The sequence below is a fragment of the Aedes aegypti genome, chromosome 3 (assembly GCF_002204515.2).
Source record: "Aedes aegypti strain LVP_AGWG chromosome 3, AaegL5.0 Primary Assembly, whole genome shotgun sequence".
Lineage (NCBI taxonomy): Eukaryota > Metazoa > Arthropoda > Insecta > Diptera > Culicidae > Aedes > Aedes aegypti.
Genome location: NC_035109.1, coordinates 295,342,147 through 295,356,730, shown reverse-complemented (window position 1 = coordinate 295,356,730; position 14,584 = coordinate 295,342,147). Strand labels below are relative to the sequence as shown.

Genomic DNA, 14,584 nt, shown 5'->3' with positions numbered 1-14,584 from the left:
CATGCGATCTAAAAAAATGTGTCTCACCATAGCACGTGCTCATGCGCGCGATTATTTTTGTGCGCTCATGGCAAGCTGATCTCAAGCTCTTGATATAAAGCGCGTATACATAATGTCTGGTGCCGAGAGCCGTGTTCAAGTTCAAACAATTTGCGATGTTTGATCACAGTGCGCTGTTCATCTCGTGGCAACCGTTACCGTCATTATTTGTTTGCCTATTATGTGGTGCACTGCAAACACAGAAAACCATTTCGAATCGTCTTTGGATTATTCCTAGCAAGTAAAAATTAGTTGTATGTAATACATTAAAAAATATATAAGACTATTATTTCTGTTTTAGGATCACACTTTTTTACATTGGATAGCGCTTGAAATAGGACAAAATTACCGGCTGAAACGGCAGTGTTTGAGACGGTATTTCTAAGCCTCGAGTTTCCGTTGGCTCGATGTATTGGGTTGCGGATCAGTGAATTCTGTCTTGGCACAAAATATAATAAACATCGTTTTACGTTCCTTCCGGATAACTTTAATGATTTTATGAATAAAAGTATGCTATACACATTTGAAAATTGCATTTGTTTTTACCACCCGTAGAACACCGGTGCTGACCCTATGACTGCCATCCGATACTCAACTGCGTTTCGTCAAAGGGCACAGCAGTTTATGTGCAAATATGTTATGATTGTTTTGAAATTATTTCGCTTTATATGTGAGATTCCGGAGCATCAATCCCAGTTGTAAGTTGCTATTCTAAACATCGAATCCGTGCTGTACCAAACTCTTGGTAGATGGTACAGTGGAGTTATAAGGTCGAAAAACTTAATCGCACGTTCGTCGAAATTTTTGGAGATCACAACTCCATGATCAATCTAGTCACCATTTGTGTGTTCAAAAAACTGAACATGAACACGAGAGCAATCAAAGGATCATCTGAGAACGCTCACAGAACATGAGCGTTCAAAATGCATTTCTGCTTTCTTGTATACATCAACGACATTGGGAAGCTCGATCTAAAAGGTATACCAAGACTCTTTGCCGACGACTCTGCTTTCTTTTACCCCGGAGCTGATGACTGATGAAATTGTTTCGCACGTTGAAGATGATCTTTGTATATTCAATGATTATTTTTGTATGAACCTTCTCTTGCAGTATTTGCATATAGTGTGGGGATACGCTTGCAAATCTAAACTCAAAAGATTGCAAATTCGTTGCCTAACACATATATTCAATTTCCCTTCTTTGTATTCCACAGTCAATCACAGAAATCATTGCATTCTTCCTATTCGTGGTTTATGTGAGCTTCAAACTTTCCTGTTTGTCTATGATGCAGTATATAATGATAATACGCCTAATACTTCAGAATTTTTATTGAGGATAATGCGCGACCTATGGCGATTTTTCTTTGCAAAAGTAAGTTTTCTCATAGTAAATCCCATACAAACTTTGAACGGCTGGCGCTAAAATATAGTTTCTCCGATCGAGCTGAAATTTTGCACAGTTGCTATGGGACCTAAATGCAATCCAAAAAGTGGACTGGAGCGAGAATCTAAATTTTGTCCCACACTAATAATCATATCTGTAGTCCTATAAACCTCCGGAGTTCCTTCCAGGGATTTTTATCCACTCTTCATCTTCAACTCACTTTACTACTCCTATTTCAATGTTACTCTGTCTTGTTTTTATCGTTATGATCTTTATCAATATCTAAGGCGAATTCAGGAACACCATGGCGTGAGAGCTAAAATTTTAAGGAAAATGTTTTTTTTGTCTATTATTTATTGGAGTTGAGGTTACAGCCCAATAAAATGCCGAGTTTGATTTAGTTTAACAAATTAACGGAACTTTATTCAACAACGATCTTAACTGTTCGATTTCACTTTTATTTTTGGCGCGAGATGCACAATGATGCTGCTGTTGCTAAAGACCTATAACAGAGAGAGGCGCAACATAAAGAGGTCACCTTAAAGAGGTGCAGAGTGGCATGCTCGTTATCTATATCAACATTATTTCCTTGAAAAATTTTAAGATTTCTGAGAATGTTGCCACATTATTTTAAAGAGGACTGTTTGCGCTCACATTACGGACGGCATCATCGGTTGCTGTTTCGCACCAACCGAGCGGAGTGCATACGAAAGTTGATTCATTCAACTTTCGTATTGTTCATTTCCCGCCTATCCATCTGCATTATCATCAGCCCAGCGTGATGCTTCTCTGCTTTGGCGGCAATATCCAAGTGCGCCAAACTACACAAAGCAGAACGCGCGAATGTGATATTGTTTTTCGTACTGTGCACCTATAAAAGGTGCACCCGATTTGTATGTAGTTTGTAGTTTCATTCGTTCCCCACCGAGTAGGCACGCTGCCTCTCGGTGGCAATAAATTAGTTCGAACTTGAAAAGTATTTCGTTGTTTCTTCGTCGCCTGGACTCCATCCCTTCCACAACACATTGTAGGGCTCCACCTTGGACGAAACAAGGACTAATAAACACTTGGTTTAATACTGGCAAGCAGTCATAGGGTTACCAGTTATAAACATAGTGATTCCCTATTTCGCCCTACGTGATTATTCTAATGTCTTCTAATTTTGAATATTTTTATGTGTTGTAGTAGTTAGATTTAAGATATATCTTGATGTTAAAACATTCGAAAATATTTAAAATGTTAAAGTTATCAAAACTTCACATATACCCAAATAGGGAACCACTATGGCCATAACTGGTACACTTTCCCTAAATCGTATAGTGTTTATCAGTCCTCTTTAAAAGAGAATATTTGGGGTGACGCATATTGATACTCTTGCGAATACCGGCGAGTCCACTCTATTTTTTCCAGTATTTATTCATTCTGACAGATATTCTTTTTAAAACTACGCAATTGAATGTGGAGCATAAGGGGTATTCGATCACCATTCCATCAAATAATCGAAACAGACGGAAATTTATATTTATCGATCTGAGGAGGTCATCAATTCAATTCCAAACCCGAATCATTAAATAATAGAACAATAAACAATTGGATTTAATGCACTTTTGAACTTCCATGTAAAACAATCATCTCCCTCACTTAACTTCAACTTTAATGCGACTATACGCATTGCCAACCACTCCTCTCAAGTTCCAAATATTCTTGAACGTCTCCGGCTGGGAGTTGTAGTTGTCATCCACCGCTCTGGACCAAATTTCCAACTTCTGTCCCGGCTTGGCAGGAATCTTCGCCGTCCACAGGGACCAAGACCAGTGACGTCCCCTGCCGGTGCCCTTCTCCACCTGGTCTAGATCGGCCACTATCCAAGTATTGCCACCGTCAGCCGTTAAATCCACTCGAATAACTTCTTGACCTCCACCGGACCAAGCATAGCCCTTCACAGTGATGAACCCATTGTCCGCCTTGAGTTGATCCCCATTCGCCGGACTGCAGATGGCAGAGGTCACCGGCATGTACTGAATTGCAGGAGCGGACTTAAAATCCACCGTGTCCCAATCGGTGCTGGGGCTGAATGACTTGTAGTCATTCTGCTGCCAATGCGATCCAGATTCCTCCTTGGAGACCACGATACGTCCCACCCATTTCACATTCCGCGATCCGACAACTCCGGGGACGATGACGCGCACAGGGTAGCCGTGATCGCGACTTAGGGGTTCTCCGTTCATTTCGTACGCTAGGATCACGTCTCCACGTGGGTCCATGGCCTTGGATAGAGGTATTGAAGCTGCATACGGAGTGGACGTCGGGTCTACGTCCAGGCCCTCGAAATGCACGTGACTGGTTTCATCCGACACGACTCCCATCGCTTTGAGGACATCCGACAACCGTGGACCGGCCCACTCGGCGTTCCCAACGGCCGAAGGACCCCAGGATAGCCCCTTGATCGGTTTGATCTCCATCATCTCCCCTCGACGGTTGCCTCCGCACATGATCGTCGCAACGACCTTGTGCTTCGGAAGCTTTCGCAGATCGTCGTACTTGAGCTTTTTGCTCTTCGTCTTGTCCGAAAGTTCGACGTCGATCTCCAACTCGTATTCTTTGATGTCCACTTCCGGCACTGGCAAATGGTTCCGCACGTAGAAGAACTCGTTCGGCGTGAGGAACGCATCCACCAGAATCGAAGCCGGTGGTTCGGCATTGAAAGGCCTTTGGGCAGTCGGTTTCAGGATGGCGTGCCGTTTGGGTTCTGCGGCCCATGGGTTGTCCTGATCTTGGGTTGAGATCACGTCGTCTTCCCTGAGGTTCCCGATTCGGAATGTTTCCAGCAGCGTGAGGACTTCCTTGGTGTTGTGCTGCTGGAAGATGTGCCAGAAGGGATCGATGGCGCTGCCTGGGTGATAGAAAGGGAAATCGATTTAGTTATTGGAAATTGAGACTTTCTGCTTAGCGTTGTGTATCGGCACTACGGTCGGACAGCAGTTAGATGCTCTTTACAATCCAGGATAAATAGCAAGTCACCTATTGGAGACTTGGTCACTATTTCGATGCATGTCTTTAGAACTTATGTCTCTAATTTAAACTTTTACGGTCCTCACCTGCAGCGAGCATCACCTTATCACTGCCCGGATGTTTGGGCACGAACGAGGTAATATCGTACACCCCGATGCCGTACGTCACCCAAATGCCCGTCTTAGGGGAATTGTGTTCTCCAACTTGATCCATCGAGTACACCGGTAGGTCCTTGCGTAGCTCTGTGTGGGCCTTACTGATGTCCTGTTGATCGGAGCTAGCCGCCTTGGCGTACACCGTCGCTGAATCATTCTCTGTGTGGGAAAACACGATCTATGTAGCTATAACCGTTTAAGGGTCCATGGAGGAGTTTTACTTACTGAGCTTTTTAACAATCCAGTATGTTAGGAGTGAACTCCCTACTAACGCGGCTGAGGTGGATAGTAGACTTCCACTGGTATCGTGCGATCCTTCCTGTGATCTTGAGCCATATTCGTCGTGGCTCGTTACTCTGCTGTTAACTTTGAACCATCTTAGCTGTTGTTTGTTGATTGTCTTTTGCGAAACCCTAATGATGATAGAGACACAATTTATAAATTTTAATGTGTATTTGAAACTTTGAGAAGTGGCACTCGAAAACTGTAAAACATCACTTCAAATCGCTAGTATAGAGTGAAGCACCTACATTTACATCTAACATATAGTGAACTAGTCTGATCAATATAAGATATTTTTCCGATAGTGAGAGTAGATATCGTGAAGTACGCATGTAGGTACTTATAGAGAATGTCAATATCACTCAATCGATTCCTTTTCCAACAAGTCGAGATTACGTCTCATGCTATCGTTTTGATAGATATTACGGACACTTAAGGTGAAGATGAACCGAAGTCATACTACAAATTTTCAAGAGCACAAATCTGGAGAATCCAACACACGTTTAAGCTGAAAACTTAATCGATTGGTCACTAGCTGGTGGTGACCAATCGATTAAGTTAATAGCTCAAACGGGTACTCGGTTCTACAGATTTGTGCTCTCGAAAATTTGTGGTATGGTTCGATTCATCTTCACCTTAAGGCTAAGTAGCAGCAAAGATGACTCTGCTGCTTGCAACTTCAAAGTGATAAAACCCAGCCTTGATAGTTCATATAGTGTAACATTTGTCATTGTCCCATTAATATAAACTAAAATAATTTAATAAAATTGTAATAGTATTGCGTGTTTAGGAGTTAGGTTTTTGTATTATATAAACTTATTAAAAATAAAACCGCCCATTGACACGCCGTCCGCTACCAACGTCGCTGGTTACCAGCTGCCACAACCACGATATGGTTGGTATACGTGGTTAGCCAGAAATGCGAGAGAGCGGGAGAGAAAACGCCCATAGCTGGGGGTTTTGTTGGAGCTCGACCTCGATGGCTGGGGCAATTGAAATTCAGCTAGCAAGGTGTGCGGATCACATAAAATCAGTCGAAGTGTTATAAATCGTGTCCGTGACAAGGTCTCGCGTGTGCGGTCGATAACCGGGAGCATACTGGGTCCCCCGAGTGCAATAATCCTTCAGAGGAGTCAGATAGTGCGACGATTGCGTTAATTTAAAACTACCTCCGAAACCGAGATACGAAGTGGTGTCTTAAAACAGCCAAAACTCCGCCCCTTTAACTGTGACGCGAGTGACCCACGTTTCGCGCCAAGAATTTCCGCAAGTGCCCTAAGTGTGTGGTGGTCGCTGAGACCGCGTCCCGGTGCCCGTATCCGACGCCCATTCATCCACCGGCGGCGGTGACATCGCTGCAAGCGGAGCGGCGGCGCGGGCGCAACGTAAACTGCTCACGAGTGGCAGAGTAGGCAGCCCCTGAGGTTAAGGTAAGTTGCATGAACCTCTAATTTGTTATAATAGGCTTGAAAAAGTATCACTGTACTCGCAAACATGCATAAAGTATGCTGATACTTTTTCAGTTGTGTCAGTACAAAACCAACTGATTTTCTTTGATTCGAAATCGTGAGATGAATTAGCAACAATCATCAACGACGCGTACAAATTTCAATGACGGCCTACCAGTGGTGGAAAAGTTCCCATCACGAAGCAGCTCACGAGTGTATACCAACGCATAACAAACATCACAGACTCGCGAACTGGCTAGGTGTAAGTAAGTCCGCACCCGTCTGCTCGGGAGAACATGTCAACAAGTTCGGGAACGTTTACTCGCGAGTAATCGAGCAAGGTGTGATTTATTATGATTTTGACAGACAAATTAATTGTATAACCATCAAATCAACAGTCAACTACTAGTTTGTAGTCAAAAACACCATATTTCCCAAAAGAGTCATATTGTCTCTGAACAGCTCCGAACACGTTCGCGAATCATTTTTAGCTTCGATTACTCGGGAGCACGACAGATGCGAGTCAACCAGCGCTTTGACGCTCGGGAGCGTTTAGTTTTGTTTTTGTTCCAGTTCAGCAGAAATGTTCGCCACTTTCCATCACTGCGGCCTACTTCGCCTTAAGGCGCAAGAGAAAATGGCACAAAAGTCAGAACTGAAAAAGCAGTTTTCTCCTTTTAAAACAACAAATTGATGAAAATAAAAACACACAGCCTTCTTATTTGGCAAATATAAGTGCTGTGTGTTTTTATTTTCATCAATTTGTCGATTTATAAAGAGAAAACTGCTTTTTCAGTTTTGACTTTTGTACCATTTTTACTTGGGCCTTAAGGCCTCTGTGAAGTATACTGCCATGAATCGCAAGTCAGTCTCATCTGCATTTTTGTTAAACTTGAATTGAGTTCAGTTTTTATCATGTCTTCCAATGCTTCACTATGCTTCACAGCCCATTTTCTCAATGCCTACTTTTTACAGATGGGACTGACTTCACGGCAGTATAACTCATATAAAATATGAGCATATAAAATAAATTGTTCTGTACGATTCTTCCGCGTTATCTTACTTTGACGACACTTAACTTTCAAATGGTGGGTGATGATTGTAATCTGAATAACCGTCGTTGGGGGTGACAATGGGTCAAAAAGGAATATGTGCGATTTATTTTTTGAATAACTATCGCAATTTAACTCCAATAAACTTCTAGCAATTTAATTTACTATCGTTCTTGCTTGACCCAATCTCACCCCCATTTTCAATGTTTTAGACACTGTACCGAAAGAAATAATTTTTTTGTGGAAAAATCAATTAGATTCCGGAAAATACTTGTGAAGTGTAATGAAAAGTCTTTCAACCTTCTACTAATACAACGATAGAGGTTAAAGTACATGCGTTATACTTTGCACAGGAGAAATTTAATGCTGTAAATTTTATTTAGTTTCAACATACAAGTTTATTGATATAGTAAACAAAAAATACTAATTCTAAAAATGTATATTGTGATGAATTATGTGTAATAATATGTTCCCCAACATATGAATTATTATTTCTAGCGATATCAGCGTTATTAGCTGATATATTACATAAATCATAATTTTCCGTTTTGACTCAATCTCATCCCCTAGACCCATTGTCACCCCCATCGACGGTAGTCAAGTCCATCAGATTATGTATGGTGAAATTCTTATTCGGAGATCGCATTTTCATCCAATCCAAAACATAAAAATACATGTAAAAAGTCATATAACTATCCAATTACTTTTCACAGTAATATAAAGCCAAAAAGTTTTATTTTTGTAATCCATGAATGTTATGGAAATGGTTATCTTCGGCAATATGTAAGTGGTTTTATCGTAGGCACCTGAATTTTGGGGTTTTCCGTAATTTTGAGTGCAAAATAATTTTGCTATATAAACTGACAAGAATGAGTTTAATCAAAATATTAAAATAAGTAGTTTAGAAATTTTATCACTGAAAATTCGGGTTTCCATAGACCCGACCAACAATAGAAACACTAGTTTACTTGTTCTGAAGTCTGGCTAAAAATATACCACTTTTTTTTTAAAGATATTCCCTTTCATTTTCACATAATTATCCCATCGAAAATACTTCTAATGTTATCTGTGATTACGATTTATTCGGATTTATGTTGTCTTTAAGGAATTCTTGTTTAAATTCACATGATCTGAAAAAACTGAATGCATAATGCAAACATTTTGTTTTTTAACAATCATGAAGTTTTGTCTGTCGTGGTTTGAAAATGAGCATGCTCAAAAGTACAGACAAGAAAATGTTGAATTGTTAGATGAGAAATTGGTATTTTTTTTCAGATCTTCCAGTAAATTGAGTGTTTCCTTCACAAGTTATGAGTCGTTGTTTCAAATTTCTCCTATGACTACTAGTATTTTCGCCCCCTTTGTAAATTTTTCGCCTCCACCAAATTAAACTTAAAAAGTTTTCGCCGACCTAGACGTGAAAATCGCCCCCGGGGGGGCGAATTCGCCCACTTCAGGAATCACTGCTCTAGTTTATACTGTTTGCAGAACTCATATGTAGAACATATATTCGGTAAGCTTATTCATAATCACGCAAATTATTTTTAGGGAAAATTGAAAAATTTTATGAGTCATTTTTTTACAAAAATCTTAGTTTTTATAGACTTATTACTATAAGTACCCAAACTACCATTCAAGAATTGCAAATGTTCAAAGAAAAATGCTTATTTTTAGAAAAGTCATCCCTATTAATGATACCCTGTTTTACGGTACTTTGTTACAAAGTTGAACCTTTCTAGCATGCCTACACCCAACCAAAGTGATTGAAAGATTTTAATACAGTTTTGCCTGAAAACCTTTCGAATATTGTATTCTACCGTTGCAGATACAAAACATGCAAGGTTTGTATACGGTATTGGTATTAAAATCTCACATCCCACAGGTTCGTTTATACCTTACATGTATATGCAACGATATTAAACAAATATATTCTACTTCGCCCCATTGTTAGTTATGTAGCATTCTCATTAACGTACAGTCACCCCACAGTTATGGATAGCACACAGATATGGATCAGCGTTGGATTAAAACGGGAATATCTCATCAAATAGAGTTGCAATCACGCAGAACACATGTTCTATATGAGGACCATAAATCTGTACAGCATCACAACCATATAATATGCTTAAGGCGAAGTAGGCCGTCATTGAAATTTGTATGCGTCGTTGATGATTGTTGCTAACTTATCGCACGATTTCGATTCAAAGAAAATTAGTTGGTTTTGCACTGACACAGATAAATTGTTGTTATAGTGTTTTGATCCATAATATGAGCCGATTTGATCCATAATAAGGATCCTCCTCTCCCACTGATCCTCGTCTGTGGGATGGACATCGTTTGAAATTTCTATCGAAATCGACACTTTTCCGAAAACAGGCGGGTATTTTGAGGTGTATTCTCAAAAACAACTATATTCTGCAGTGCCAGGGAGGTAATTTTATTTTGTACAGCGTCACCATGTTTTTTAATCATACTTTGTTCTGAAAAATGACCCTTAGTTGATCCACAACTGTGGGGTGACTGTATTGCCGTCACAACTGTAATTCTTCAATTGCATTTAAGGCTTAAAACAGCATATTGATCAAAGGATAAACATTTTTAGTTTCAATTAAATGGAAAAGTAATAAACTTGTTTATATACTTCCAAGTATTCTTCTTAGCGATGGGCGATTTTGAATCGATGTTGCAAACATCGATTTTTTTGTTCCAATTAATCGATTTTTTGAATCGATGTTAGGATCACTCAAAATCGAGTGAATCGATTTTCTTCTTTCAATTTTTTGTTTCGATTCAAAAGGATGTAATTAAGTAGAATTTTTCAATGATATTACGAACCATGAACCTTGTTCTGCATGAGCCTTGAAGTTTTTGATGCACATATTTTTTATGTCAGATGATGTTTTAATGGAGGAATTGAATAATCAAGTAATTGTATTTGCTCTGAATTCAAAAGCTTCTTTTTGTAAATTTTCATATGACTTCGAAAATCGAATCGATTCAAAAACATCGATTCAAATGTTTCGATTAAATCGGTGAATCGATACGACATATCAAATTTAAATCGATTCAGTAACATCGATGTTCTGGACAAATTTGCCCAACGCTAATTCTCCTACTCATTTTAATTTAAATCAATTCATTTCAAAAATTGAAATAACTTATGTATAACTTATATCGTTCATATCATTTCAGAATCATCACGAATATCATACATATCTTGACCTCCAAGCGCTTTCTCGAAGTGTTTTCTTCAAATGAATGTTCACAATGAAAGAAGAAGAGGTTTGACAAATGAAAGGTCAATCTTATCTTTCGCATTGCCTTATTATCACACAACCAAAACAAAACACCATCAAAGTTAGATAGTGGAATATGACGCGTAACATAACTCCATACATGTTGCATAAAACGCTAATATATCGAGATAAAGTCAATAAATGATAATCAGAAATAACCCTCATTGATATCAACAGTGAATTGACGCAAATTTCTTCATCTTCTACTAAAATCACAAACACAAATCGCCAGCCACAAAACCAACCTGCTCAAGTGGAGTACACCGCGAGACAACATCTTCACTTCTACGCGTTATAAAACCGACTAACGAACGAGCTAAGATAGGTGAAGAAACTCGAATCGCTCGAAAACAACACATTCAAAGGCAGTGACCGGCTTTTTTTTGGGAATTTTGCACACACTTCGTCGCACAAAATTGCCATTAAGTCAATAACAACATAAATGCCCTTGTACTCAGATGGTGGACGGAAAACTGGTTTTGCATCAGAAGGGCATTAGTGTATCATCATAGAATTCTCAAAGGAGTTCTATTTAGTTAGATAGATATGTTTTATTTGTATCTCCAACAACTTAAGACTGTAGCCATACCTTCGCTACTATCATTGTGCACGCTGATAGCAACAGAAGCACGACCGCAAACATGTATGACAGAGAAGGGGAACGCAGAGCAAGATGCCATATTTATGATTTGCCATGTTTTCTCTTATTCAAATAAAACTGTTAGCGCTTAAAATAATTATAAATGGGAAACTTTACTAGACATCATAATCTAAAGTGACCAGACGTCCCGGATTATCCGGGACAGAGCAATTTTTAACTTAGCAGTACAGTGTCAATACTTTTTGTTTCAATTAAATTAGTATTTAGTACATGTTTTAGATTGAATGTGAATATAAATTACACATCAAATATGGATAGCACTTCAATGGGGATGAGATCTAACATGCGTCCCGGATTTTTTTCCGGGACACATCTGGTCACATTATCATAATCATCAAAGACTCACAAAATGATGCAACGGATAAGGTTACTTTATTCAGTAAGCTCTAGTAAAAACTGTACGATCTAATTGCAAGAGAGCTTATGTTTTATATTGTATTATATGCAAATTTAATTAATGTATACTGTGAAAAAATAATAGTCGAATACTTTTCCTTTGGTCGAACTCCTAGACTTGTACTAGCACAAACCCTTTAGTAAACATGTCTTTTCGTCATTCATTTTGAGCCACTTTCCCTAAAAGATAACATAGAAATTGACTTACCTCCCCAGCAGTGCAGGAAATTATATTGATTTATTATCAGAGATTAATAATGCTTAAGATAAGGTTTCTAGGTGTGCCATACATTGAAAGTATAATGAAAGAATAAATTGATGGTATTGTTAGCTGAATTGATTATGGGCAACATAACATAAATTATGTCAATTGGTTTTCTTGCGTTCGTGGATTTATGGAAGGCTCATAATATTTTTCCATTTCAATCCACTTGTATGCTAAAGAAATCCATACAGAGTGTAACAAAAATGACATTTCTGCGTGTCTAAAGGATTAGATTTTGTGACTCTAGTTAATTTTAAATTGCCGATCTTGCCACTCTTAGAAATTTTCCAGTACGTTACAATTTTGAGCTACAGGTCAAAATTTGTCTAAAACACTAGTTTTATATTTTTTCATGAAATTTAAACCATGATTTATAAAACTTTTTAGTGATTTTGTCTACCAAACATGAAAAATAGGACTAAAGCTTTCATGTGAGATAAAACATAATTTAAATAGCATAAGAAAATCGACTTTTTCAAAATACTTGCAGTTTTATTTCAAAATTGTTTGTTTCTTCTATATGGTAAAATACAATACTTTTATTAACCATCAAAAATAATTTTTGAGCATCGAAGGTAGTATTAACTTTGTTGATAAAAATTATTTGACACAAGTTTGATTTATGTGACAAAATAAGCAAATATATCGCCATACAAGTTTAAACTTGCATGCAAGTTTGTAGAAATTGACAAATTTTGCGTTTTCAACTAGAAATATCTCAAAAACTTGACGTGCTATAATATTTTTGAAAATGACTATGGATTCAGCAACTCTAATTTAATTCAATACCGGTTTTTGGACCAAAAAAAAAAATCCGCAATGTTATTTATTAGTTACATGAAACTACTCATTGAAACTAGATGCAAACAATTTGTATTCAACTGAACTTGTATGATGGTCTGACCTGAAACCGTATTTACTGTACGGTACCAATTTATTCTACAAATAATGCGGATTTTTTATTTATTGAAATTAATCTCTAAGCCACTTTGAGCATCCAAGATCACAACGCTTTTCTTGTTAAAGCTCGGACTATAGTAAACAACATTTCATCGCACAAGCCGAGTGGTGTTGCTAAACTAGTTGCATGTAGTCTAGTAGAGACCTCTGTGTATGAATACAGATACTACATTGCGATGTATACTGACAGCCCATAAAAGCATAACAGTCCCATATGGAAAAAAGTAGGTATTAATATAAAATAGCTTCAATGTTAATGTTTGGCTTCTCATACAAACGTGTATAATTTGCTGATTGCTTTCTGGAAGCCTAAGCAATCAAGATGTTATATATTGTACGTTCGGTCAATCATTAGAAAATGCAATAAGCTACTTTCATACTCCGGAAGTATGGTGCATTGGAGCATATCGGGGTGCGAATCGAATGCATCATCGTTGCTAGGTGTCCTTTGATTGTTTTGTCTTACCGCATTTGAAGCACATTTAGTCAAGATTTGCAGCTCAAACGCAAACAGCAATATAAATCATGCTGAGATGATTATTCAATTACTTTCAGAGCAACACTGCTTTTTTGCTGTAGAACATAGTATTACCCGTTGCCAGAAAAATTTTGATTCCTGGAAACTTGAAACACTCAGGCTGCTAAATTTTCCAGGCTGAACATCAAAGTCAGCCTTGTTCGTCGTTGGGTGTGATTGTTTTGATTGGCGTGACAATCAGGAACAAATTTATAGATCACCTCTACGACAGTGATTAAATCACAAAATAGTGTGTGCTATGAAGTATGAACACACGAAGTATTATTGCAATTAATATAATTCTGAGACTAATATTCGAATACGGGTTGAAATAAGAATTTATCAACCACTGTAAAGATGGAACAAGAAACGAACAGTTTTTCAGGATAGAGAGACTATGACTTTTAAAAATGCATGAGAAAATCGATGCGGCCATATGTGGTCACTGACAGAATACGATCTTTTTTAAATTATTTCTCTTGCTTAGCTGAAAATAACAGCACAAAGAGTAGTGGTACTCAGCTAAAATTAATTGACCCTTTCACCAGTTTGGGTAAATATATAGAATAAATCATCAAAATTTGAGGTTCGTAATATTAGAGTGCTTCGAAAAGCCCAAGCAAGACAGTTCGTTTTCGGGACGCCGGCGCGCCGGGAGTTGTTTTTCGTTTCGCGCGTTTGCTGTGCAGTGCTTTGGAGAGCCCAAGCAAAACGGTTCGTTTTTGGAATGCCGAGAAGTTTTACGGTTCGCGTTGTGTGAGTGTGAAAAGATATCTGTCGGCATCATTCCTGTTTCATATTATTTGAAATATATTCATATTTTTTTTCCCCTATTACTAAAAACATCTTTTGAATGGTTCGGCATTATGGATGTTGACGTATTTGTTAAATCTCCTACCATAAACTTCTCGAGACAAAATGCAAAACTAGCTTTAAGTTTAATTTGTATATTTCCTCCTTGTTCATGGATCGCATCACTGACCAGATCTTTTCTTCCCTCACTAATAAACACCCTTCCCGTGATGATTGTGGAGATGCAGAGGTATTCTCGGTCTCTAGAAGCAACAATCATTACACCCTAACATTCCTTCCCCATCCCAACTTACTGTAAGGACTTG

The 14,584-nt window shown here is 38.3% G+C and overlaps 1 protein-coding gene across 1 annotated transcript; it reads right to left on the bottom strand.

Moving 5' to 3' along the window:
- Nucleotides 1-2,989: 2,989 nt before the first annotated feature.
- Nucleotides 2,990-11,137, bottom strand: LOC5563763 (probable sulfite oxidase, mitochondrial). The gene is made up of 4 exons (XM_021850417.1): nt 10,913-11,137; nt 4,815-5,002; nt 4,521-4,748; nt 2,990-4,315 (listed from the first exon to the last, which is right to left on the bottom strand). Exons 1-4 carry the CDS (start codon nt 10,942-10,944, stop codon nt 3,060-3,062), a joined length of 1,704 nt encoding a protein of 567 aa, XP_021706109.1. The 5' UTR covers nt 10,945-11,137; the 3' UTR covers nt 2,990-3,059.
- Between the last annotated feature and the right edge of the window lie 3,447 nt (nt 11,138-14,584).